This window comes from Hippichthys cyanospilos, chromosome 11 (genome assembly GCF_059441005.1).
Source record: "Hippichthys cyanospilos isolate Australia breed blue-spotted pipefish chromosome 11, RoL_Hcya_1.0, whole genome shotgun sequence".
Lineage (NCBI taxonomy): Eukaryota > Metazoa > Chordata > Actinopteri > Syngnathiformes > Syngnathidae > Hippichthys > Hippichthys cyanospilos.
Window position 1 is genome coordinate 12,007,840 of NC_142379.1, and position 26,309 is coordinate 12,034,148.

Here is a 26,309-nt window from a genome sequence, read left to right on the forward strand (position 1 = left end):
TTCATTAATTGTGCCTTCCAATGCATTCTGTCCACCAAAAAGGAACTTTTTTTAGATCAATATATTTATTGTTGACCCCTACTGTAGGGAATAGGTACCAGGCCAGCCATTGAAAAGTGAAAATTTTAATTTAATTGGTATCTATTGAAATGCAGGAAACTAAAATGACTTCATTCGTTAGATATTTTTAAAATTAATTGACTGATTTATCAGTGATTTTTTTTGCTAAAAATTGGCATCGGCCAAAGAAAATTTGTATCGGTCGGGCCTAATTCAAATCTTTGATGTTTTCATTTGTTATTCCCAAAGTTCACATACTGTACCCCCCCCCCCCCCCCCCCCCCCCCCCATGACATTAACACACACGATCTCAATTCATGACATACTGTATTTACTTTCTATCACATTCTTTGGCCAACTCAAACCATTCAAGTATCACATTCTACTACACTTTTCGAATAATTCCACATCTCAGTTCAGATGAATCTTTTCAGCCTTCAGACACAATTTCAAGAGAAATTGCTTTTTCTACTTAATATTCTACTCACCATTATCCAAGGTTTGCACCCAATTCAATCTACATGCAGGACACTCTTTTCCACATTCCAAGTCCCACTAATCCAAAAGTTTCAGCTTTTCCACATGCACTAAAATCCATTTTAGTGAATGAAACATTGAAAAAAAAACTTAATTGTTCATAAATACAGTTTATATTTACAGTGATGTCCATATATAAAAAAGACAGTCCTTCCTGTTACATGTGAAAAAGTAGTCCAGACAAGCATGTCAAAGAGGCTGTAGCTCAGTTGCGTCATTTTCTGTAAAAGAAATAAAAAAGGGAGAGTCATTTGTCAGTAGCCGAGTCACTTGTCTCAGAAGCCTTTGTCCTCGAAAACACGCCCTAAAGTGGCACACAATAGATAACCCACATTCACAGACAGGCCTTATTTAGCTTTCCACTCAACACAGTGTGATTGAGGCACTCTGAGTAAACACTCAAAAAAGGCAGTGGTCTAAATGAACAAAGTGCTGTTAAATATTGAGTTACCGTACTTAAAACGGAAAGTAAACAAAAATCATTACAATAACATGTTTTATAAATTAGCATTCTGACGAATACTGTGTTTGCAGAATACGAATTAAGCATCAAAATCCAAACATTTTTATCCATCTCAGGGGGCTGCCGTTTTGTCAGTTGCTGTCGACTTAAAATGACATCACAGTTACACAGGGCCAAACAAACAACCCATCATGGCTCACCTACTTTCTGAATTTGCAAACTGAGCTGAGTTTATTATCAACAGCAAATGGCCACCCCGAGTTGGCTAAAAACCTCTTAACTCTTTCAGTGCCATGAATGAGAATTGTCATCATTTAAAATATTGAGAAAAATAATAAAATTCTCGTCGGATACGTTTTTTTTTATGGAGGAGGGCTGACACCCTTGACTAGTGCTTATCTAATATTTAGGCAATTGAGCACTGTAGTGACAACTGTGACCATTGGGTGGCAGTGTTTCCACACTTACAACACAGCTATTACCTACATCAATTCTAAGTGAAAAATAGGAGTCTATGTTTACATAGACAACATAGCACACAATATTTTGTTAGCCTTGAAAGATGAGTGAAAATGCTAAATTTATTGGCACTCTAGAGGTTGCCTTTTCCGATAACGCTTGGCACAGAAAGAGTTCATTTATATGTTCCACAACACAAAAGTAATCGGAATGCCGCCTTGAGACTGGTGGACTAGACTCGTACCTGGCATGTGCTTCCTGCGTCGCCACGCGATTATCTTCGTGTAGGCTTTGTCCAGGAGCCACATAGCCAGCATGAGGAGGCCTGCCAAGCTGGCCAGTGCCAACCCCGACACTGAAAGGTACTGCAGGTCCTCATACAGAACTTCTAGGGTGGATAATATGGAAAGTCGGTGAGTGGTGAGTGTGTTTTCTACATTGATTGCTATTCAAGGGTTAGCGTTAGCAACTTTTGTTGAAGTAGATCAATAAATAGTCCAAATGTGCACATTAACTTTATCAATTATTCATCCATCCATTTTCTAGAGCCCCTTATCCTCACAAGGGTCGCAGGCTTGCTGGTGCTTATCAAAGCTGGCATCAGGCTGAAGGCGGGGGACACCCTGCACTGGTTGCCAGCCAATTGCAGGGCACAGAGGCAAACAACTATTCACACACCCAATCACACCTAAGGACAATTTAGTATATCCAATTCACCTGCCATGCATGTTTTTGGGAGTTTGGGAGGAAGCCGGAGTGCCCGGAGGAAACCCACGCGGGGTCAGGGAGAACATGCAAACTCCACACAGGAAGGCCACCGAGCCGCCCATCAAGTATTCTTTTAATCAGTAATTAATTTTGATCATAAATTCATTGTTTGGATACATTTTTCAATCAGTTATCAAAATACTAAGAACTTCATCTTCCATAGTTAATATTCTGCTTATTCACATTGTCATCCATGATACCACACTCAAACTTAAAAACAAAACAAAAAAAACAATTGTTTTTCTTATAGTGTTTCCCAAAATTATGGGTTAAACCAGTAACTTAAATCACATTTATGTTTTCTGCAATGTTAACTTGAAATAATGCCCCATTTGTTAAAAAAAAGGATGGAAATTGAAAATGTTTTTTATCCAATTATTGTTTGATCGGCAAAATAACAATGACATTATATTGTTAAAGAGTCTTTTGTTTCAGCCTTTAACGGTTGATTTGCCTCTGTTTTAGAGTACTGTAAGTAAACTAGAAATGGCAGAAATATCACAGATATCAAAATTATCCTCTAGGTTTGGAGGTGGCCAAAAGGGTGGTGATATATTGACAAGGAGTGGCCATGCCCCCCCCCCCCATCGCAAAATGGATGGGAAGAAATATCACAATTAGAAAAAGTTTCAAATTTGTTTGGCCCTATTTCATGAACAAGGCTCATTTAAATTCCACTTTATTGGCTATCAGCGCACAAAGTGCCTATGATTGACGCCCCAAAAGTTCCGTTGTTTTAAAAGGCAGTTCCTGACATTCCATTGTGTTCTAGCTGAGGCCTAAGAAAGTATTTCTATAAGAAGCTTGAAGAATGTTGCATAAATACTCAAAATAGCTTTCCGCAGGGCACAAATGTTCCAACAAATGGAGCAGGAAGAAAACGCATAAGGCTTCCTTAAATCACCGTTGATTTTGAGGACAAATCCGGCATCCTTGCTGCTGTCCGTCTCGTCGGTGACCGTCACCACGTAGAATCCGGCGTCCTGCAGCCGCAGATCCGACAGGCCCATGGAGCCATTGTCGTGCGCATCCACGCGGCTGCTGTAGTCGGCCGTGATGTTGATGAAGGCGCCCGGCCGCCAGATGCCGATGGCGCGGCTCACCGAGCTGGACATGAAGGTCCACTGGATGGTGGGGGTCCCATTGCAGGTCACGTCCACCGAGAAGAACACGTCCTCCTGCACGGACCGGGTGAGGCCTCGTTGGGGGGACTGGATGGAGATTGCCCCCGCTTGGAAGGGGAAAGAGAAAATGTGTTTAAATTTTCCTTGCAAGTAAAAATTCAAGTTGGTCACCTCCCTAATTTTAGGCTGCTTTTGGCTCTAAAAGTTTTGGCCTATTTTACTGCCACTTCTCCCTTCCCATCTCTGAAGTTGTTTTTAGTTTATTTATTTATTTTTTTGCTGTGTTAGTGAATGTTTTTCTACACACCTCTTTATTTCCAATTTGTGAGAGTATACTACTGTTTTTTTTTTCAATAAATCAAACCTTTGAGTAAATGTTTTCTAAGTTTATTATGGTAATGAACTGAAATAAAAATCAGCAATTTTGTTTATTGACCGTATCCCCCAGCCTTCACTAGAAGTAAAAGATGTTTTAAAAAATAAATATTTATATTTTGACTTAAGACTTATTTTCACATTGAAATGGTATGCAACTAGTCTTTCTTTCTGCGACACTGTATAAAGGTCACCTGGCGGGAAAAAAAAATCAAATGAGGCGAGATTTAAAGTCATGTTGAAATTGAGTCATTATGATGAGATTTAAACTCAACATGACGTGTCTTTAAAAATATGCAAAGCTCTCATCAAGATTTTCCAGCGGCGTTTCAGTGAATCTCCTGGTTCTGCTGTTTGTTCTATGAGGCATGGAGAAAGAATTTCAACCAAGAATGCCAAGACGCTGTGGGAAAAAAAAAAGTGTGAGGTGCACCATTGCTCATCGATTAAACAGTCTCGGTGATGCAGATATAAACGTCATAAGAGGACACAGGAAGCAAATGTAGTCACGCTCTGTTTTTTAAGTTTAAAAAAAAAAAAAAACGACTGGTGACGGTAAATTTTCTGATAAACTGATGTGCTGAATTACTGATTCTAAAACACAAGCGTTTTTAACAGCAAATATACAAGTTTTCCTCTTTTATACACTTACATAGTGTTCCTACTGAAAAAAATGTAGATGACATGCCTGCAAGAATGCAGAGAGATGAATAAAAGACATTGATCATTCGACTTCAACCTGACTTCAACCCTGAACTGTGAAGCAGACGTGCTAATCACGAAGGTCACTGTACTTCCCTTTTCCTCAATAAAAAAAAAAAAAACAACGACACAGGTCGTAACTGACTATCTCAGTTCATATGCACTGACGTTTACACGTGATAATAAACTCATCCAGTGCAGCCACTTTCAAAACTGCCTTTAACACCTGAAAAAAAAAATGTATATAAATACAGTAAATACTCAGGAATAATATTTTGACTCTGAAAGGTCAAATACCTGTCTTTGGGAATGAATTAATCAAAGAGGCCATTTAAATACTATTGCTAAACAAAACAGCAGCGTCAGAGCAGGTAAGCAGTCTCTGAGATGAGTTTAGAGCCTTCTTACATGTTTTAAATTAGTTAAATAGTTCCATTTTTTTGGAGAAACCACTCAAAAAGAAGTTCGCAAATGCACCCTTGGGGTATGAGAGATGTCATTAGCGATAACAAGCCAGAAATAAAACAGATGATCTTACAAAATCTATCTTCGAGAGTGACTGAATAAAATATGCCTACAAATGTACCATTACTTTCAATGTTTCATAAATCAGACACAGTTGGCACAGAATTCTGCTTTAAAGGGATAGTCCACTTATGGAGCCATTTTCAGGAGTCACATTTAATTTTGTCTAGAATTAATTCCATGACTAAATTATTTTTCATGTACAATTAATAGTTTTGAAAACACATTACGCCACTTGCAGTTGACTGAAAATGAATAAATATGCTGGAGGCTCAGGGAATAACCAACAGGAGAGCCATGATTGGTTGTTACCTGAGCCTTGAAAACAGGGATGTCATTTTTAGTTGACACCAAGAAGGAGAAAAAGTATTTTCAAAGGTATTAATTATACATAAAAAGTAAGTTAGTTATCAAATTCATTTTTTTTTATTGCTGAAAATGGTTGAATAAATTGACTATCCCTTTAAGTCTTTTTTTCTGTGCTGGATAGGGAGGGTACTTGGCTGAAAAAAGTGGGGGGGTACATCAGTGTAAAAAGGTTGAGAACCACTGCATTGTATATTTTTAACTTTGTAATATTTTTAACTGAAGTGGAAATTGAATGTTTTGTTTCACAGTTTTGATACTTCAATATATCAACTCTATATATCTCTACTAACATTTTGCATTGTGAACCATAATAGCATAAAAGTCTCTTTTCTTTCCTTTTTTTCTCATGTACAGTAACCCTCAGTAAAGAAAAAAGTTCAGGCATTCCCCTACAAAAGAAAAAAATCCATTGGGTTGCTTACCAAGGTGACACATGTACAATGAGAAGCATAGCAGCACAGCAACGTCGTGGACATCCCAGAGCCTGTAGTACGACATTAGCATCTCAGAGCCATCAGTTTGTTGAAAAGCACCAAGAAGAATCTCCTCCAAGTCACTTAACCCTCTCGTGGGGTTTTTCAGTTCTTGCCAAATAGTGATCCCGACATTTCCTCGCAGTCTTCTTTGTGCCTCCCTGTCCGCTCAAGCGCTTGCTCAGTGTGTGTTCATACCTGCACAACCAGCGCTCACCGATCAGACAGGTTGAGCCGGAGATTACTGAGTAAACATGTGCCTGCACTCACACACATAGCTGAAGAAAAAAAAAAAAAAAGGACAAATGACTGTGGGTTTTCTTGCTTTATGAGTTACAAGTAAAACAAGGACTTTTGGGGCAACTACTAGGAGCGGTTGTAAGACCCTTGCCCCCCCACCCACCTCTGCGACACACCTGGTAGAACGTGCCAAACAGGAAGTAAAGAGACGCAGCAGCAACTGACCTCCTTTTGGAAATTTGTTTGATAGTGGGAAGTCGTGAGAGCATTAAAACGAAAACTGTCTGGTTGAACTCACTCACAGGCAGCCATTTTCAAGGCACAGCTCCTCTTGGTTACTGTCTGCTGTTCTGGCTAATCTTTCTAGGTTTGCAGTGATTTGTGATATCAGCGTAGTTTTGTAGAGAGTAACAATGATCATTAAGGCACAAAAAATTGCTGCACTTTTGATTTGAACCCAAAGGATTGCTTCGCTTTGTTTTGTTGAATGCATGTCAATTATTTATTTGACATTTTATACATGGTATCCTAATGATAAAACAAAAACATCGCAGCAAAAGTACAAAAACATAGCTGCTCACGGGGCTCAAATACTTCAAAGCATCATTCTAAACAGTTGTGCAACTATCAAGTGAATGCATTTAAAGGACCTTGTAGACCATGGTATTTTTCCATTTTCCATGGTAAAATATATGCAAATAAATTACATTTGGCACATTGGGAATTTAATTTCTTATTAGGAATGAGTTTTATGGTATTGATATTTCTAAGTAGGAGCTAGAATGTCTGGTTCACAAAAGCTGCACCTTTCACCATATGGCCGCCTCACCCCCTTCATGACGTTGTTCAATGTTGGCCAGCAACGAAACATCCATCTATCCATCATCTTGACGCTTATCCTCATGAGGGTCGTGGGTCTACCCCAGCTGAATGAATGAAGAAGCCAAAACATGTTTTACTGACATTAAAATACAAAACTGTGTCAGATGACTGTGCTCACTAAAAGCCATTCCTCCTATCAAATCGGTCCTGTGGGAAACCAAAATTCATAACAACAGTTCCACCCACAGGTGAATTATTTTCTAGTGACATTGCTTGTCAAGCTGTTTGATTCCAAACACACAATTTCACCACTTATGCATTATCCACAGTAAAATGTTGTAACTCGTAAATGAAACGTTGGCCGTCAAAATCTGTCCTCCTCTACCGTGGTACCAAAACAAAACAAAACAAAAAGGTGTGGAATAAGTTGGCGTGTATTTACTCTTTCGGGGTGGTATGAGGGCTAATCGTGATTAGGCCTCTCGCAACTCCCACAAGTCATTTTTATCAGTGTTGGCTGAGAGTGCAGAATAAGCAAGGAACACTAAGAAATGAATCAATGAAGCGAAATGGCACTTTGTGGGAGCTTAGTGAGAAATCAACATGGTAACATTGTTAAAATCTTCATAAAGTTGAGTGACAGCCACCGCCCAAAATTGCGTTTAGAATAGTATTGTTCACATTTACAATAGTATTGTTCAAATGAATAACTTTCAGAGTTAATCTAGATTTGACATTGTCATCATGTTCTTGCATTGCAGCTCATTGACTGGTTCACATAATAATACGTGACAGGATAAAACAAATACCACTGAGTTTTGTGATAAGGCCTACATCAAATGTGTGATACTGGCATAAATGTAATTGTCCGTTTTATTAAAATAAATAAATAAATTATTAAAATAAAATAATAATAATAATAATAATAATAATAATAATAATGATAATAATAAATCAGCACAATAGATTCATCGTATTAAGAGAACGGCGGCTACATTGTTATTTTATATCAGTCATTTGGCGAAAATCCCGTTTTACAAACTAGCTTGTTAGCTTTCGTAGCTAATCATCATTAACTTGTTGTTTAACCTTTTAGTCTCACCTGCGATTATTGCTGTGTCCTTACGTAAAGGGCTTGATCGTTAAATACACAAGATGGGCACAATTTAATTTTCCTCAGCTGCAGTTTTATGGCGTTATATTTGTGCCACAATTACGCACGCGCGGAAAAAAAAATTGAGCGGAGAAAATCAAACTGAGCGAGCGAAAACAGATTTTGAGAGGCAAGAAAAAAACTATTGAGCGCGTAATGATAAGAGTTTGAGCGCGCGCCGATGGAGTTAGAACACAGAAAAAGAAATTGCTCGCTCAAAATTCCTTTTTGCTCGCTCGCAATAGCATTCTCGCGCTCAACATCTCGCTCTCGCTCGCGATACTCCTCCCTCCCTCGCTCAACATCGCGTTTGCTCAACATCGAGCTCTCGCTCGCTCGAGTCGTTCTCTGCGCTCGCTCAGTTCTGTTCACGCGTTACGTTTGTGCCACAAAACCAGCCAATCAGAGCTTGTTAAAGCACATTGATTGACAGCTTGGTATCCAATGAGATTGCTTGTTGTGTTCACCCGGAACGAGCAAACGAGAGTGCGTCACATCGACGTAGACGGGAGGGGTGGGCTTATATTATTAAAGTACAAAAACTAACAAGGTATTTCTGTCAAATGATACAATACAGTAATAATAATAATATTAAAAGTAATTCTCCAGCCCAAGTCCGTGTTGACGCACTCTCGTTTGCCCTTTTCGGGTGAACGCAGGGCAAACGAGAGTGCGTCAACGGATAGCGTACAAGCAATCTCATTGGATACTAAGCTGTGTCAATCAAAGTGCTTTTACAAGCTCTGATTGGCTGGTTTTGTGGCACAAACGTAACGCGTGAGCAGAACTGAGCGAGCGCAGAGGACGACTCGAGCGAGCGAGAGCTCAATGTTGAGCAAACGCGATGTTGAGCGAGGGAGAGAGGAGTATCGCGAGCGAGAGCGAGATGTTGAGCGAGAGAGGGCTATCCCGAGCGAGCAAAGAGGAATTTTGAGCGAGCAATTTCTTTTTCTGTGTTCAAACTCCATCGGCGCGCGCTCAAACTCTTATCATTACGCGCTCAATAGTTTTTTTCTTGCTCTCAAAATCTGTTTTCGCTTGCTCAGTTTGATTTTCTCCGCTCAATTTTTTTTTCCGCGCGTGCGTAATTGTGGCACAAATATAACGCCATACAGTTTCCGGATAAACAACAATCAAATTTAAGAAAAACAAACAAACAAAGAAAACATTTTATGTAATGCCAGCAGGACGTCCCGGGTGACCCTGAACGTCACTTAGGGCAAAAAAAAACGTGCGTTAGCTAACGAGATAGTTCGACGAAATATGATTTTCGCCGCCCTGAGTGACACACACTTTTACAACGTACGAAAATATTACCATTAATTCTCACCTTCAAATGACCTTCAGATAACCAGTTGGGCGGTGTCACTAAACTGGATGGATATACCGTATATACCGTATTCGCCTTATTCCGCAGATCAGGTAAGCTAATTAAACCAGCCTTAGGCCTAGACAGGAAATGACCTTTAATTTTTCACGGCTTCGCAAAACGCCATTCTACACGAGTGTACTTTATGTAATATGTTTGTTATGTAATACATTTTATTGCGTACTTTAGTTAAGACGCCCCAGGGTTTAATACTGTCTTATTATGAGCAGTAATTTAAGTGTATTTGAACTATATTGTCTTTCTTTTTCCATGTTTTATTTACGCTAACAATTTGACAAAATAATGTTTTGTATTTCAACTCGCTCGCCGAAGTAGAAAACATTTTTTGTTATAATGTAAAAGTATTCATATATTGGATTTACATGGTTGCAAAATAAACAAGCGAGTCAATTACGTGAGTGTAGTCCACCTCCACTGCAGTGGTGGCGCTCTTGTAGTCAAACTTGTCAAGTTTGACATGCAACAGGAAGTAGTTTACTGAACTACGACATGAGGTTAAGTAGTTTCGTCAAATGTCATCGATCAAGCAGCGCGACTAATTTTCTTTACAGTGTTATAAAACAAAGTCCGTTTGTGGGTTCTAATCGAGATAATTCCGTTTTGTTCAGGATCTTTTTAAAATGGTTAAACGACCGTAGGAAAGGAAAATATACCATTGGTCTTACGTCGACCACGTGACCAGCCGGCAATTTCCGAACTTTCATTTATTGCATTGGATAAAAGCGACACAGTTGTTCTGTTACGACACGACAGTATACTCTCGAGAATTACCAATTGAGACGGTTGTTAATATATCTCAAGATTAATTGTTAATCTATGCCATTTCAAAGAGATAACATGTTGGTCGCTTTCTATTGGACCAGTGTGGATCACGAGGTCCGCAGCGCCCAGCAATTGCTCGGCGTTTGTTCAATGTATAGCCTGAAAAAAAAACAATGCATGTGTCCCCCATTATCACCTAAAACGTGTGTAGCTGATGTTTGGCCGGTGAATATTTGCGCTGAGGACGTTTGACGTTTGGCACCGTCACCGTAGCTCGTAGCGTCGGGAATGAAGCCATCTCCTCCGACAGATTGTGGCTATCGCTTCTCGGCCTTTTGGCTAAGATCAAGTGTAGTATCTGTTCTTATCAGTTTAATATCTGATACGTCCCCTATCCGGGGACCATATATTAAATTGATTTTTGGAACTGGGAGATGGAATAGGGGCTTGCTCCGTCCACTCCACGCATCGACCTGGTATTGCAGTACCTCCAGGAACGGTGCACCCCCCTCTTTACTGGTGAAAGCAATCAAAAACCGGAATCGGATTTAGGCGGTCTCCCAGCACGCTCCTGCGGACCACTCAGGAGCGTGCCAGTTGCAAGTCGGGATCGCTGTGTACGGGCTTGACCCTAAAAGGCAAGTGCCAACGTGAAGCTCAACCCTCAATACAGAGTTATCTTATGTCGAATTTATGACGGCAGCCCCACAGTGTTGTCTTTGGAGAGTGTAGTGTGCGCTGCACACCGGTAGATGTCAGCGGCGCTAACTCTGTTGCTCCATGCATTTATGACCGACAAAGTAAATGGAAGAAGCAATGCATGATGGGAAGGTCTATGTGCTCTGAATGACACATTTGACCGCGGTTTAGCGAATTTATTATCCTAAAAGTACTGCCTCAACTGGTATGTGCGTGCTGCCACGTCAAGCGCGTGTGTGTGTGTGTGTGTGTGTGTGTGTGTGTGTGTGTGTGTGTTCCCAGTTTCACACGCGTAGCGCCAAAACCATGACTGAAGATGGTGTTTGCGCAAAAGACTTTGGCGTCGGCTGCGTGTACAACTCATACTTACCTGGCAGGGGAGATACCATGATCAAGAAGGTGGTTCACCCAGGGTGAGGCTCAGCCATTGCACTCCGGTTGGGCTGACCCCTGCGAATTCCCCAAATGTGGGAATCTCGACTGCATAATTTCTGGTAGTGGGGGACTGCGTTCGCGCTCTCCCCTGAACGAGACTGTTTAAAACAACTTCTGAGCAAGGCGCCCTGCCTGGCAGCCCCCCGCATCGGCATCGTGGCGCTGCCATGCCTTCCTTCCCTCCCTCCACCTGTCGGTGTTTAGGCGTGTCTTGCTTCCCTGCCTGGCAGCCCCCCGCATCGGCATCGGCATCGTGGCGCCGCCATGCCTTCCTTCCCTCCCTCCACCTGTCGGTGTTTAGGCGTGTCTTGCTTCCCTGCCTGGCAGCCCCCCGCATCGGCATCGGCATCGTGGCGCCGCCATGCCTTCCTTCCCTCCCTCCACCTGTCGGTGTTTAGGCGTGTCTTGCTCCCCCCCCCCCGCGTTGCCAGCGGTCCCGCGACGGAGAAGATGCGATCGGGCAGTTGGTTACCCCTGAAAGGTGCGCGCCGGGGACGGGGGGGGGGGGGGGGGGGGGCGTGGCGGGTCACAAGTGGGCATACGCAATGCTCGCTCTCAATAAAGTGGGTATACGCCGTTGTCAGAGAAATTTGCAAAGAATACTGAGGCACGCCCAAAGGCTAAACAGTAACTCAGACCAACCAAGATTGACTGTTCTTTGCCGGCAAGGGAGGGCTCGGCTTCCACTCCCGTGTTCGCCTCAGAGCCCAGCCGTCCCCGCTTGCTTTTTATTCATTCAGCAAAGCATTGCACGTTACAAGACTTAACAGAAAGAGCCAGCCGGGCGCTGGGCCAAGGCTTCGGTTCGCACTTTCCTGCGTCAGCGGCTTTATCAAAGGACTGGGGCGAGACGAACAAGGACCGCATGGATGGATAGCGGTGCATGCTATTCTAGACCAGAAATAAATACGTCACGATGGCCACTTAATAAACGATTTCCCTCACAGCCGTATGCCCTCCATTACACCAGTGGGCCTTAACTGCCACCTCTCGCGGAAGAGCAAGGCGTGTAGACACAGAGGAAAGGAGGAGTTCACTTCCGTGCAATGCGTCTGTGTGAAACAAGCATGGAGGGGGGGGGCAACAGAGAGAACACCCCCACCCCCCAGCCGCAACTCGGCTCCCATCGTTCATGTGTACGAGCCGTTCCAAAGAAGCGGTTCGTTCGCGATCGTCACAACTCTAAATTTCCTGCATGTCTTTTGTCAGGTGTTGATCAAATGACTTGTGGCCGCAACGCTACAACAGTCGCATTTGTGTGTTATTTGTGGACCTCACTCATCGCTTTGTTTGGCCATCTAAGAACATGGTGATGTTTGTAAATGGGATGCATTTATAGCTCTTTGTCTATTGGACCAGTGTGGATCACGAGGTCCGCAGCGCCCAGCAATTGCTCGGCGTTTGTTCAATGTATAGCCTGAAAAAAAAACAATGCATGTGTCCCCCATTATCACCTAAAACGTGTGTAGCTGATGTTTGGCCGGTGAATATTTGCGCTGAGGACGTTTGACGTTTGGCACCGTCACCGTAGCTCGTAGCGTCGGGAATGAAGCCATCTCCTCCGACAGATTGTGGCTATCGCTTCTCGGCCTTTTGGCTAAGATAGCGGTCCCCTCCATATAGTTGGAAGGTCTCTACCTGCTGTGGTATAGGTCTGCAATCAACTTTAGGAGGTAACATTCGTACAGCTAACGAATCTCTTTGTTTTCATTCGTGAGTGAAGCATCAGAGGTAAGTCAAGAGAATATTGTTTATAGGGGGTGCCTCCGCTAAGCCTCCCTCCGGTGCAGGCATGCGGAGGCATCACAGCGTGCGCTTCCTCTTTCGAGAGGTAGAGGGTGACACTTTGTGGATGTCCAGGCTTGATTTTTCTCGTAAGTTTATACAACAAACGCTAAGATTCAAGCCAGAGGACTTAAATTGTATAATTGCACTTCCACAGAAGAAAGGGTTTGATGTAAGTTTTTGTAGCGCAATCATTTTCAGAGATTTCTGGACTAAATATGAAAATGCAAAAAGCCAATTTTCCATGTTTTCTGTTGAAAAGCTTACAGACAACGCCGCAAAAACTGTAATAGTTAGGATGTTTAATGAAACGATAAATTCAGATGATATCTGCTTTTGGCTTAGTCGCTACTGCACGGTTAAAGGCCAAGCTGTCAAGGTGAGGGATGAGGATGGCATCTGGAATTGCGCATGGAGGGTCCCCATCCAACAATGGCAGGACCCCCAAGGTTTCCAAGGCCTGAAACACCTCCCGGCAATGATAGTCTTGGGAGAAAACCGAGGCTACATATACTATCAAGGGCAGCCCAAGCTCTGCCGCAAGTGTGGTGAGCATGGGCACCTAGTAGAAGCGTGCGACAAAGTAATTTGTGGGAAGTGTAGAATAATTGGGCATACTTTTGAGGAATGCACCAATGGCAGAAAGTGCAATCTCTGTGGAGAAACAAACCACCTCTACAGGAATTGTCCAAAATCCTTTGCCAACAAAGTAAAAGCCGGAAAGGAAAAGCCAAAAGAAAATGATGAGAACAAACAAATTGGAAATTTGAATTTCCCTCCAAGGCCAACTATTGGAGGAGAGGAAGCAGGGGAGGAGGAACAGGGGGCGGGACAAACTATGGGAGAGATTGAGGAGGGGCACGCCCCGAGAGAGCAGGGTGGGGAGGAGCGCACGCTGGAGGGACAGGGGGAGGAACAGGGAGACGATCAAGCCCCGGACCAACCATCGGGGGATTCGGAAGAAGGGAAAATATTTGAAAAATTGAGCACAAGCGACTCGGAGGAAATCGGCCCACAGGAGGTCGACGATTCAAATTTAGAACTTCCATGTGCTCAAAAAAAGCGCCCCGCACCACAATGCTCCTCAGAGTCTCCGTCGGCCTCAGAGAAGAGGGGAAGGCCTGGAAGTTCTGAAAGCGAGGACTCCAGAGTCTTCCCCTCAAGCTCGCCTAATGAACTCTCCTTTTTGAATATCGTGTTACAATCGACACCTAAAAGCCGCAATACAATGAACTTAAGAATGCGCCAAAGGGAAACACCGCCCTTGGACCAACTCTTTGCTTTTGCCCCGGGCGTCCAGGTGAAGGAGGAACGACAGTCAGAGGAAATAGCATAGCAGCAGTTTTTGCCCCCCCCAAAAAAAAACAGGTTGTTATCTCATTGTTAAAGACTCTTTTATCGTGTTTTAATCTTTTAAAATTCTTATTAAATCATGCCTGCAAGACTCACCTTCTCATCCATAAATGTTAGAAGTGTGAAATCCCAAATGCGAGCTCAGAGTGTTTTATCCTTTTTAGAAACCATCAATTCAGATGTTTTCTTAATTCAAGAATGTGGCTTGCCCTTTTCAAACAACTATAGACAGTGGGAGGACAAATGGGCACATCCATCAGTGTGGAGCGGGTCAAATGAAAATAAAAATGATGGGGTGGCCATCTTGATAAAGAATCCCCATATGGTTTTAAAAGGCAGCACAGTTTTAAAGGATGGACGAGCAATCCTAGCTAAGCTAAGCTTTGCGGGACAAGATTTTAACCTCTTAAATATTTATGGATTTAATGATAAACACGACAGGTATGACCTACTAGAAGATTTACAACCACACATGCTAAACCGAATACCACTAATTATGGGGGGGGATTTTAACTGCGTTTTAACCAGAAAAGATAGGAAAGGGGCAGGAGAGGAATTTAAAGTTGACAAAACATCCGTCTTATTGAACGACATGTGTCGCGTTTTTAAGATAGATGATGCTTTTAGAACATTACATCCAAGGGAGGAGGGGTTTACATGGTTCAGTAGCGATGGCAAAAGAGCTTCCCGAATCGATTATGTTTTCTCACGGGGTTGGCCGCCAGTCGAGGCTGGCCTAACCCCAGTCTTCTTTTCCGACCACTTGTTACTATCAGCCACCTTTTCACTTTCTACGGCCGTGACCTTTGGAAGAGGACTGTGGAAGCTGAACTCCTCCCTCCTGGAAGACGAGGTTGTGGTAGCTCAATACAGAGAAAACTATGATGAGTGGCGGACCCTTCAAGATAGCTTTGAGTCACCGATACAATGGTGGGAGATGATCAAGGTAAGAACACAGACCTTTTTCAAAAGAGCAGGAAAGGAAAAGAAAAAAAAGGAAACTCGATGCATGCTAGGACTGCAAAAAAGACTGCAGCGTTATTTTAAATTGACACAAAAGGGGATCAATTTTAGCATTGAAATCAAACAAATAAAAAAGGAACTAAAGTCCATAGCAGACATCAAGAGCAGAGGCATCATATTGAGAAGCAAGGAAAGGGAAATAGAAGAAGGGGAACAATGTACTCGTTACTTCTTCAGGAAAATTATGAGCAAGGGTGGGGGTATTTTTAAAGTAAAAAAAGAAAATGGAACTATTGTAGAGACAAACAATGAAATAAGTGCAGCGGTTGAAGACTACTACCAGAGATTATATGATACAAAAGAAATCCAAGAGAGCACAATGACAGAGGTTCTAAATTTTATCGATAAGAATGTGACAGAGGAAGACCTTTTAACAAAAGATTTCACGCTAGAAGAAATAAATAAATGCGTCAAACGTTTTAAAAAGTCCAAGTCACCTGGCGAAGACGGACTCAATCTAGAATTTTACACAACCTTCTGGGACATTTTAGCACCGGACCTGCTTGCGGTTTTTAATGACTTTAAAAAAATGAGCAGACTGCCAGACAGCTTTAGAGTAGGGATAGTGACACTGTTGCATAAGAAGGGCGACACCACCGACCTTAACAACTGGCGACCCATCACCCTTTTAAACATGGATTGCAAACTGTTTAGTAAACTTTTAGCTACACGAATGACCGCAGTCTTAAAAGACTTGATTGATCCCGATCAAACCTGTGCCGTCCCGGGGAGGAAGATCACGGACAGCCTGATACTGCTACGAGACACCATCTGTTACGCGAGAGACAGAAACATGCGGCTAGTAGTCCTAAATTTAGACTTTGAAAAAGCCTTTGATCGGGTCTCGCACCAGTACCTTTTTAAAGTGCTGCAAAAATGGGGTTTTCCAGATAGGTTCGTAACGTGGGTGGGATTGCTGTATAGGGACGTCACCAGCAAGTTAGTGGTTAATGGGAATGTAACAAAGGCGGTCCAAATTAACTGCGGAGTCCGACAGGGCTGTCCCTTATCTGCCCTCCTCTATGTTTTATGTATTGAGCCGCTGGCACAGATTTTGAGACGAGATAAAATGATCAAGGGGGTGAACATACCTGGGGGCGGCGGGCTCACAGCCAAGTGTATTTTATATATGGACGATTTTAATATTATGTGCTCAGACCTTTTATCCGTGACAAGGACCCTTGATTTGACCGATTGGTACGGGAGGGCATCTGGGGCGAAACTAAATAGAAATAAGTCCCAAGCACAGTTTTACGGACCATGGACCGCGGCAGAAAAATCGGGACTGTCCCTGACGGTGACACAAACAGACCAGAAAATTTTGGGGATTAAATTTGATAGGGAAGGGGGAGGGAAAACAAACTGGGGCGACGTGATAGGGAAAGTCAGGAAGAAACTTGGATTCTGGGGACTGAGGGAACTGACAATGGAGGGGAAGGTTCTAATCATTAAAGCTATTATTTTACCGCAGCTCTTATTAACTAGCTCTGTTTTTATCCCGTCAAGGAAGGTGCTTCTAGACATTGACCGAGCCGTTTTCCATTTCATCTGGGGATCAAAGTGGGAGAGAGTAAAACGGCAAACAATGAAGAAAAAGAAAGCGAATGGAGGGAAGGGTGTGCCTGACCTGCACCTGTTTCTAGGAAGCAGATATGTAGCCCTCCATCTACAAAACGCCCTGGAACCATCCAGCTCCCCGAAAACGAAAGCGATGACCCGGTTCTGGATGGGTGCATACCTGCGGCGGCTCAAGCTGATCACCTCTGACCAAAGACTTCCTGTGGCTTTCATCTTACCACCTGCATACTCATACATCAGAAACTTTTTAAAACACCATAAAATCGAATCAGAGCATAGTAACATTTTAAAGAATCATAAATTACTCATTTCTGTTGTGCAGGAGCAGGAAACAGTGTGCCCAGTGCGCGGGCTCGCATCGGGCGAACCCGCGACAGTATGGCGCAACGTCAACCACCCCGCCCTTCCGAACAGACTCCGGGACCTCTCGTGGATGGTGGCCCACGAGGTTCTCCCGGTCAGGTCCGTCATGCACTCCCGAGGAATGGCAGCCAATCCCACCTGCCCCCGACCTGGTTGTGGCGCCCAGGAGTCGGTAAGGCATCTTCTCTGGGAGTGCAGCGCTGCCGTTGACCTGTGGGCGACAGCCGGCCACCTGAGAAAATTCCCGGACTTGCCAGCAGGGGAGGCCCTAAATGCACAACTCGTGCTCTACGGGGTCAGCCAGAGAGAAAAGCATCCAAAAGACTTCGAGAGACAGTGGCTCACCCTGGCCGCCATCAAAGACGCCATCTGGGCCTCCAGAAACTTGCTGGTAAGGAGGCGCAGGCAGACTCCCCCCGTGGCTGTGCTCCGAATGGCCGCAGAGACTATCACAGCTGCGCGCGGCAGGCCAAGGAGACAGCCACAAAGAAGCGTCGTCTGCGCCCACCCGGAGGAGGGAACCGGAGCTCCACGGAGAAGGTCGCGGCAGCAACGGCCTGGCCCTCCGGGAGAGGTAGGAGGGAAGGAGCAATAGAGGTGAGGACCTCCGGGCGTCCACGGGGTACCCGGCGGGGCCCTGTTTGGAAGGGTAGAGTGAAGTCTTTATCTGGTGAAAAGCATCCTGTTCCAGCACAACGAAGGCTAAAGTGCTCCAGAATACACTTGTTGAAAGCCTTTTAACTAACATGTAATAATCATGTGTAAAGTGGTACTCCATATTGGAGAAATGTGAGATGTGACATCCTGTTGCAGTAACAATAAAAACTGTAAAAAGAAAAGAGAATCTGTTCTTATCAGTTTAATATCTGATACGTCCCCTATCCGGGGACCATATATTAAATTGATTTTTGGAACTGGGAGATGGAATAGGGGCTTGCTCCGTCCACTCCACGCATCGACCTGGTATTGCAGTACCTCCAGGAACGGTGCACCCCCCTCTTTACTGGTGAAAGCAATCAAAAACCGGAATCGGATTTAGGCGGTCTCCCAGCACGCTCCTGCGGACCACTCAGGAGCGTGCCAGTTGCAAGTCGGGATCGCTGTGTACGGGCTTGACCCTAAAAGGCAAGTGCCAACGTGAAGCTCAACCCTCAATACAGAGTTATCTTATGTCGAATTTATGACGGCAGCCCCACAGTGTTGTCTTTGGAGAGTGTAGTGTGCGCTGCACACCGGTAGATGTCAGCGGCGCTAACTCTGTTGCTCCATGCATTTATGACCGACAAAGTAAATGGAAGAAGCAATGCATGATGGGAAGGTCTATGTGCTCTGAATGACACATTTGACCGCGGTTTAGCGAATTTATTATCCTAAAAGTACTGCCTCAACTGGTATGTGCGTGCTGCCACGTCAAGCGTGTGTGTGGTGTGTGTGTGTGTGTGTGTGTGTGTGTGTGTGTGTGTGTTCCCAGTTTCACACGCGTAGCGCCAAAACCATGACTGAAGATGGTGTTTGCGCAAAAGACTTTGGCGTCGGCTGCGTGTACAACTCATACTTACCTGGCAGGGGAGATACCATGATCAAGAAGGTGGTTCACCCAGGGTGAGGCTCAGCCATTGCACTCCGGTTGGGCTGACCCCTGCGAATTCCCCAAATGTGGGAATCTCGACTGCATAATTTCTGGTAGTGGGGGACTGCGTTCGCGCTCTCCCCTGAACGAGACTGTTTAAAACAACTTCTGAGCAAGGCGCCCTGCCTGGCAGCCCCCCGCATCGGCATCGTGGCGCTGCCATGCCTTCCTTCCCTCCCTCCACCTGTCGGTGTTTAGGCGTGTCTTGCTTCCCTGCCTGGCAGCCCCCCGCATCGGCATCGTGGCGCCGCCATGCCTTCCTTCCCTCCCTCCACCTGTCGGTGTTTAGGCGTGTCTTGCTCCCCCCCCCGCGTTGCCAGCGGTCCCGCGACGGAGAAGATGCGATCGGGCAGTTGGTTACCCCTGAAAGGTGCGCGCCGGGGACGGGGGGGGGGGCGTGGCGGGTCACAAGTGGGCATACGCAATGCTCGCTCTCAATAAAGTGGGTATACGCCGTTGTCAGAGAAATTTGCAAAGAATACTGAGGCACGCCCAAAGGCTAAACAGTAACTCAGACCAACCAAGATTGACTGTTCTTTGCCGGCAAGGGAGGGCTCGGCTTCCACTCCCGTGTTCGCCTCAGAGCCCAGCCGTCCCCGCTTGCTTTTTATTCATTCAGCAAAGCATTGCACGTTACAAGACTTAACAGAAAGAGCCAGCCGGGCGCTGGGCCAAGGCTTCGGTTCGCACTTTCCTGCGTCAGCGGCTTTATCAAAGGACTGGGGCGAGACGAACAAGGACCGCATGGATGGATAGCGGTGCATGCTATTCTAGACCAGAAATAAATACGTCACGATGGCCACTTAATAAACGATTTCCCTCACAGCCGTATGCCCTCCATTACACCAGTGGGCCTTAACTGCCACCTCTCGCGGAAGAGCAAGGCGTGTAGACACAGAGGAAAGGAGGAGTTCACTTCCGTGCAATGCGTCTGTGTGAAACAAGCATGGAGGGGGGGGGCAACAGAGAGAACACCCCCACCCCCCAGCCGCAACTCGGCTCCCATCGTTCATGTGTACGAGCCGTTCCAAAGAAGCGGTTCGTTCGCGATCGTCACAACTCTAAATTTCCTGCATGTCTTTTGTCAGGTGTTGATCAAATGACTTGTGGCCGCAACGCTACAACAGTCGCATTTGTGTGTTATTTGTGGACCTCACTCATCGCTTTGTTTGGCCATCTAAGAACATGGTGATGTTTGTAAATGGGATGCATTTATAGCTCTTTGTCTATTGGACCAGTGTGGATCACGAGGTCCGCAGCGCCCAGCAATTGCTCGGCGTTTGTTCAATGTATAGCCTGAAAAAAAAACAATGCATGTGTCCCCCATTATCACCTAAAAAGTGTGTAGCTGATGTTTGGCCGGTGAATATTTGCGCTGAGGACGTTTGACGTTTGGCACCGTCACCGTAGCTCGTAGCGTCGGGAATGAAGCCATCTCCTCCGACAGATTGTGGCTATCGCTTCTCGGCCTTTTGGCTAAGATCAAGTGTAGTATCTGTTCTTATCAGTTTAATATCTGATACGTCCCCTATCCGGGGACCATATATTAAATTGATTTTTGGAACTGGGAGATGGAATAGGGGCTTGCTCCGTCCACTCCACGCATCGACCTGGTATTGCAGTACCTCCAGGAATGGTGCACCCCCCTCTTTACTGGTGAAAGCAATCAAAAACCGGAATCGGATTTAGGCGGTCTCCCAGCACGCTCCTGCGGACCACTCAGGAGCGTGCCAGTTGCAAGTCGGGATCGCTGTGTACGGGCTTGACCCTAAAAGGCAAGTGCCAACGTGAAGCTCAACCCTCAATACAGAGTTATCTAATGTCGAATTTATGACGGCAGCCCCACAGTGTTGTCTTTGGAGAGTGTAGTGTGCGCTGCACACCGGTAGATGTCAGCGGCGCTAACTCTGTTGCTCCATGCATTTATGACCGACAAAGTAAATGGAAGAAGCAATGCATGATGGGAAGGTCTATGTGCTCTGAATGACACATTTGACCGCGGTTTAGCGAATTTATTATCCTAAAAGTACTGCCTCAACTGGTATGTGCGTGCTGCCACGTCAAGCGTGTGTGTGGTGTGTGTGTGTGTGTGTGTGTGTGTGTGTGTGTGTGTGTGTGTGTGTGTGTGTTCCCAGTTTCACACGCGTAGCGCCAAAACCATGACTGAAGATGGTGTTTGCGCAAAAGACTTTGGCGTCGGCTGCGTGTACAACTCATACTTACCTGGCAGGGGAGATACCATGATCAAGAAGGTGGTTCACCCAGGGTGAGGCTCAGCCATTGCACTCCGGTTGGGCTGACCCCTGCGAATTCCCCAAATGTGGGAATCTCGACTGCATAATTTCTGGTAGTGGGGGACTGCGTTCGCGCTCTCCCCTGAACGAGACTGTTTAAAACAACTTCTGAGCAAGGCGCCCTGCCTGGCAGCCCCCCGCATCGGCATCGTGGCGCTGCCATGCCTTCCTTCCCTCCCTCCACCTGTCGGTGTTTAGGCGTGTCTTGCTTCCCTGCCTGGCAGCCCCCCGCATCGGCATCGGCATCGTGGCGCCGCCATGCCTTCCTTCCCTCCCTCCACCTGTCGGTGTTTAGGCGTGTCTTGCTTCCCTGCCTGGCAGCCCCCCGCATCGGCATCGGCATCGTGGCGCCGCCATGCCTTCCTTCCCTCCCTCCACCTGTCGGTGTTTAGGCGTGTCTTGCTCCCCCCCCCGCGTTGCCAGCGGTCCCGCGACGGAGAAGATGCGATCGGGCAGTTGGTTACCCCTGAAAGGTGCGCGCCGGGGACGGGGGGGGGGGGGGGGGGGGGGGGCGTGGCGGGTCACAAGTGGGCATACGCAATGCTCGCTCTCAATAAAGTGGGTATACGCCGTTGTCAGAGAAATTTGCAAAGAATACTGAGGCACGCCCAAAGGCTAAACAGTAACTCAGACCAACCAAGATTGACTGTTCTTTGCCGGCAAGGGAGGGCTCGGCTTCCACTCCCGTGTTCGCCTCAGAGCCCAGCCGTCCCCGCTTGCTTTTTATTCATTCAGCAAAGCATTGCACGTTACAAGACTTAACAGAAAGAGCCAGCCGGGCGCTGGGCCAAGGCTTCGGTTCGCACTTTCCTGCGTCAGCGGCTTTATCAAAGGACTGGGGCGAGACGAACAAGGACCGCATGGATGGATAGCGGTGCATGCTATTCTAGACCAGAAATAAATACGTCACGATGGCCACTTAATAAACGATTTCCCTCACAGCCGTATGCCCTCCATTACACCAGTGGGCCTTAACTGCCACCTCTCGCGGAAGAGCAAGGCGTGTAGACACAGAGGAAAGGAGGAGTTCACTTCCGTGCAATGCGTCTGTGTGAAACAAGCATGGAGGGGGGGGGCAACAGAGAGAACACCCCCACCCCCCAGCCGCAACTCGGCTCCCATCGTTCATGTGTACGAGCCGTTCCAAAGAAGCGGTTCGTTCGCGATCGTCACAACTCTAAATTTCCTGCATGTCTTTTGTCAGGTGTTGATCAAATGACTTGTGGCCGCAACGCTACAACAGTCGCATTTGTGTGTTATTTGTGGACCTCACTCATCGCTTTGTTTGGCCATCTAAGAACATGGTGATGTTTGTAAATGGGATGCATTTATAGCTCTTTGTCTATTGGACCAGTGTGGATCACGAGGTCCGCAGCGCCCAGCAATTGCTCGGCGTTTGTTCAATGTATAGCCTGAAAAAAAAACAATGCATGTGTCCCCCATTATCACCTAAAACGTGTGTAGCTGATGTTTGGCCGGTGAATATTTGCGCTGAGGACGTTTGACGTTTGGCACCGTCACCGTAGCTCGTAGCGTCGGGAATGAAGCCATCTCCTCCGACAGATTGTGGCTATCGCTTCTCGGCCTTTTGGCTAAGATCAAGTGTAGTATCTGTTCTTATCAGTTTAATATCTGATACGTCCCCTATCCGGGGACCATATATTAAATTGATTTTTGGAACTGGGAGATGGAATAGGGGCTTGCTCCGTCCACTCCACGCATCGACCTGGTATTGCAGTACCTCCAGGAACGGTGCACCCCCCTCTTTACTGGTGAAAGCAATCAAAAACCGGAATCGGATTTAGGCGGTCTCCCAGCACGCTCCTGCGGACCACTCAGGAGCGTGCCAGTTGCAAGTCGGGATCGCTGTGTACGGGCTTGACCCTAAAAGGCAAGTGCCAACGTGAAGCTCAACCCTCAATACAGAGTTATCTTATGTCGAATTTATGACGGCAGCCCCACAGTGTTGTCTTTGGAGAGTGTAGTGTGCGCTGCACACCGGTAGATGTCAGCGGCGCTAACTCTGTTGCTCCATGCATTTATGACCGACAAAGTAAATGGAAGAAGCAATGCATGATGGGAAGGTCTATGTGCTCTGAATGACACATTTGACCGCGGTTTAGCGAATTTATTATCCTAAAAGTACTGCCTCAACTGGTATGTGCGTGCTGCCACGTCAAGCGCGTGTGTGTGTGTGTGTGTGTGTGTGTGTGTGTGTGTGTGTGTGTGTTCCCAGTTTCACACGCGTAGCGCCAAAACCATGACTGAAGATGGTGTTTGCGCAAAAGACTTTGGCGTCGGCTGCGTGTACAACTCATACTTACCTGGCAGGGGAGATACCATGATCAAGAAGGTGGTTCACCCAGGGTGAGGCTCAGCCATTGCACTCCGGTTGGGCTGACCCCTGCGAATTCCCCAAATGTGGGAATCTCGACTGCATAATTTCTGGTAGTGGGGGACTGCGTTCGCGCTCTCCCCTGAACGAGACTGTTTAAAACAACTTCTGAGCAAGGCGCCCTGCCTGGCAGCCCCCCGCATCGGCATCGTGGCGCTGCCATGCCTTCCTTCCCTCCCTCCACCTGTCGGTGTTTAGGCGTGTCTTGCTTCCCTGCCTGGCAGCCCCCCGCATCGGCATCGGCATCGTGGCGCCGCCATGCCTTCCTTCCCTCCCTCCACCTGTCGGTGTTTAGGCGTGTCTTGCTTCCCTGCCTGGCAGCCCCCCGCATCGGCATCGGCATCGTGGCGCCGCCATGCCTTCCTTCCCTCCCTCCACCTGTCGGTGTTTAGGCGTGTCTTGCTCCCCCCCCCGCGTTGCCAGCGGTCCCGCGACGGAGAAGATGCGATCGGGCAGTTGGTTACCCCTGAAAGGTGCGCGCCGGGGACGGGGGGGGGGGGGGGGGGGGGGCGTGGCGGGTCACAAGTGGGCATACGCAATGCTCGCTCTCAATAAAGTGGGTATACGCCGTTGTCAGAGAAATTTGCAAAGAATACTGAGGCACGCCCAAAGGCTAAACAGTAACTCAGACCAACCAAGATTGACTGTTCTTTGCCGGCAAGGGAGGGCTCGGCTTCCACTCCCGTGTTCGCCTCAGAGCCCAGCCGTCCCCGCTTGCTTTTTATTCATTCAGCAAAGCATTGCACGTTACAAGACTTAACAGAAAGAGCCAGCCGGGCGCTGGGCCAAGGCTTCGGTTCGCACTTTCCTGCGTCAGCGGCTTTATCAAAGGACTGGGGCGAGACGAACAAGGACCGCATGGATGGATAGCGGTGCATGCTATTCTAGACCAGAAATAAATACGTCACGATGGCCACTTAATAAACGATTTCCCTCACAGCCGTATGCCCTCCATTACACCAGTGGGCCTTAACTGCCACCTCTCGCGGAAGAGCAAGGCGTGTAGACACAGAGGAAAGGAGGAGTTCACTTCCGTGCAATGCGTCTGTGTGAAACAAGCATGGAGGGGGGGGGCAACAGAGAGAACACCCCCACCCCCCAGCCGCAACTCGGCTCCCATCGTTCATGTGTACGAGCCGTTCCAAAGAAGCGGTTCGTTCGCGATCGTCACAACTCTAAATTTCCTGCATGTCTTTTGTCAGGTGTTGATCAAATGACTTGTGGCCGCAACGCTACAACAGTCGCATTTGTGTGTTATTTGTGGACCTCACTCATCGCTTTGTTTGGCCATCTAAGAACATGGTGATGTTTGTAAATGGGATGCATTTATAGCTCTTTGTCTATTGGACCAGTGTGGATCACGAGGTCCGCAGCGCCCAGCAATTGCTCGGCGTTTGTTCAATGTATAGCCTGAAAAAAAAACAATGCATGTGTCCCCCATTATCACCTAAAACGTGTGTAGCTGATGTTTGGCCGGTGAATATTTGCGCTGAGGACGTTTGACGTTTGGCACCGTCACCGTAGCTCGTAGCGTCGGGAATGAAGCCATCTCCTCCGACAGATTGTGGCTATCGCTTCTCGGCCTTTTGGCTAAGATAGCGGTCCCCTCCATATAGTTGGAAGGTCTCTACCTGCTGTGGTATAGGTCTGCAATCAACTTTAGGAGGTAACATTCGTACAGCTAACGAAACTCTTTGTTTTCATTCGTGAGTGAAGCATCAGAGGTAAGTCAAGAGAATATTGTTTATAGGGGGTGCCTCCGCTAAGCCTCCCTCCGGTGCAGGCATGCGGAGGCATCACAGCGTGCGCTTCCTCTTTCGAGAGGTAGAGGGTGACACTTTGTGGATGTCCAGGCTTGATTTTTCTCGTAAGTTTATACAACAAACGCTAAGATTCAAGCCAGAGGACTTAAATTGTATAATTGCACTTCCACAGAAGAAAGGGTTTGATGTAAGTTTTTGTAGCGCAATCATTTTCAGAGATTTCTGGACTAAATATGAAAATGCAAAAAGCCAATTTTCCATGTTTTCTGTTGAAAAGCTTACAGACAACGCCGCAAAAACTGTAATAGTTAGGATGTTTAATGAAACGATAAATTCAGATGATATCTGCTTTTGGCTTAGTCGCTACTGCACGGTTAAAGGCCAAGCTGTCAAGGTGAGGGATGAGGATGGCATCTGGAATTGCGCATGGAGGGTCCCCATCCAACAATGGCAGGACCCCCAAGGTTTCCAAGGCCTGAAACACCTCCCGGCAATGATAGTCTTGGGAGAAAACCGAGGCTACATATACTATCAAGGGCAGCCCAAGCTCTGCCGCAAGTGTGGTGAGCATGGGCACCTAGTAGAAGCGTGCGACAAAGTAATTTGTGGGAAGTGTAGAATAATTGGGCATACTTTTGAGGAATGCACCAATGGCAGAAAGTGCAATCTCTGTGGAGAAACAAACCACCTCTACAGGAATTGTCCAAAATCCTTTGCCAACAAAGTAAAAGCCGGAAAGGAAAAGCCAAAAGAAAATGATGAGAACAAA

At 46.3% G+C, this 26,309-nt stretch overlaps 1 protein-coding gene, 1 long non-coding RNA gene, 7 other non-coding genes and 1 pseudogene across 12 annotated transcripts; 9 read left to right on the plus strand and 1 right to left on the minus strand.

Annotated features, from left to right (window-relative positions):
- Positions 1 to 374: 374 nt before the first annotated feature.
- vstm5 (V-set and transmembrane domain containing 5) lies at positions 375 to 9,483 on the minus strand. Of its 3 annotated transcripts, none has more exons than XM_088427671.1 (6): positions 9,401 to 9,483; positions 6,925 to 7,021; positions 5,805 to 6,133; positions 3,192 to 3,518; positions 1,764 to 1,907; positions 375 to 818 (listed from the first exon to the last, which is right to left on the minus strand). In XM_088427671.1, exons 3-6 carry the CDS (start codon positions 5,884 to 5,886, stop codon positions 787 to 789), a joined length of 585 nt encoding a protein of 194 aa, XP_088283797.1. In that variant the 5' UTR covers positions 5,887 to 6,133; positions 6,925 to 7,021; positions 9,401 to 9,483; the 3' UTR covers positions 375 to 786. The 3 variants fall into 3 exon arrangements, with proteins under 3 accessions (XP_088283797.1, XP_088283796.1, XP_088283798.1); XM_088427670.1 differs by lacking the exon at positions 9,401 to 9,483 and adding an exon at positions 8,020 to 8,362; XM_088427672.1 differs by lacking the exon at positions 9,401 to 9,483 and adding an exon at positions 8,020 to 8,362 and having other exon boundaries at positions 6,902 to 7,021.
- Positions 9,484 to 10,541: 1,058 nt separating this feature from the next.
- Positions 10,542 to 10,732, plus strand: LOC148415940 (U2 spliceosomal RNA). The gene has a single exon (XR_015867334.1). It is a non-coding gene; the product is annotated as a U2 spliceosomal RNA (small nuclear RNA).
- Positions 10,733 to 11,283: 551 nt separating this feature from the next.
- LOC148415941 (U1 spliceosomal RNA) lies at positions 11,284 to 11,447 on the plus strand. Its single transcript, XR_015867337.1, has one exon. It is a non-coding gene; the product is annotated as a U1 spliceosomal RNA (small nuclear RNA).
- A 2,612-nt stretch (positions 11,448 to 14,059) lies between these two features.
- Positions 14,060 to 18,260, plus strand: LOC148415942 (uncharacterized). Of its 2 annotated transcripts, none has more exons than XR_015867217.1 (3): positions 14,060 to 17,630; positions 17,716 to 17,849; positions 17,927 to 18,260. It is a non-coding gene; the product is annotated as an uncharacterized LOC148415942 (long non-coding RNA). The 2 variants fall into 2 exon arrangements; XR_015867218.1 differs by having other exon boundaries at positions 17,719 to 17,849.
- Positions 18,261 to 18,279: 19 nt separating this feature from the next.
- Positions 18,280 to 18,455, plus strand: LOC148415943 (U2 spliceosomal RNA; annotated as a pseudogene).
- Positions 18,456 to 19,009: 554 nt separating this feature from the next.
- On the plus strand, positions 19,010 to 19,173 carry LOC148415944 (U1 spliceosomal RNA). The gene has a single exon (XR_015867343.1). It is a non-coding gene; the product is annotated as a U1 spliceosomal RNA (small nuclear RNA).
- Positions 19,174 to 20,544: 1,371 nt separating this feature from the next.
- LOC148415945 (U2 spliceosomal RNA) lies at positions 20,545 to 20,735 on the plus strand. The gene has a single exon (XR_015867340.1). It is a non-coding gene; the product is annotated as a U2 spliceosomal RNA (small nuclear RNA).
- Positions 20,736 to 21,303: 568 nt separating this feature from the next.
- LOC148415946 (U1 spliceosomal RNA) lies at positions 21,304 to 21,467 on the plus strand. The gene has a single exon (XR_015867345.1). It is a non-coding gene; the product is annotated as a U1 spliceosomal RNA (small nuclear RNA).
- A 1,487-nt stretch (positions 21,468 to 22,954) lies between these two features.
- LOC148415947 (U2 spliceosomal RNA) lies at positions 22,955 to 23,145 on the plus strand. Its single transcript, XR_015867335.1, has one exon. It is a non-coding gene; the product is annotated as a U2 spliceosomal RNA (small nuclear RNA).
- A 553-nt stretch (positions 23,146 to 23,698) lies between these two features.
- On the plus strand, positions 23,699 to 23,862 carry LOC148415948 (U1 spliceosomal RNA). The gene has a single exon (XR_015867319.1). It is a non-coding gene; the product is annotated as a U1 spliceosomal RNA (small nuclear RNA).
- The last annotated feature ends 2,447 nt before the right edge of the window (positions 23,863 to 26,309 follow it).

Bases quoted from the DNA above. Each gene is read 5' to 3' on its own strand.
- vstm5 (XM_088427671.1), bottom strand. From the start codon at position 5,886: ATGCTAATGTCGTACTACAGGCTCTGGGATGTCCACGACGTTGCTGTG. The intron at 1,908-3,191 runs GTGATTTAAGGA...TATCCACCCTAG, and splicing joins ATTTGTCCTCAAAATCAACG to AAGTTCTGTATGAGGACCTG. The intron at 819-1,763 runs GTACGAGTCTAG...TTTCTTTTACAG, and splicing joins ACGCAGGAAGCACATGCCAG to AAAATGACGCAACTGAGCTA.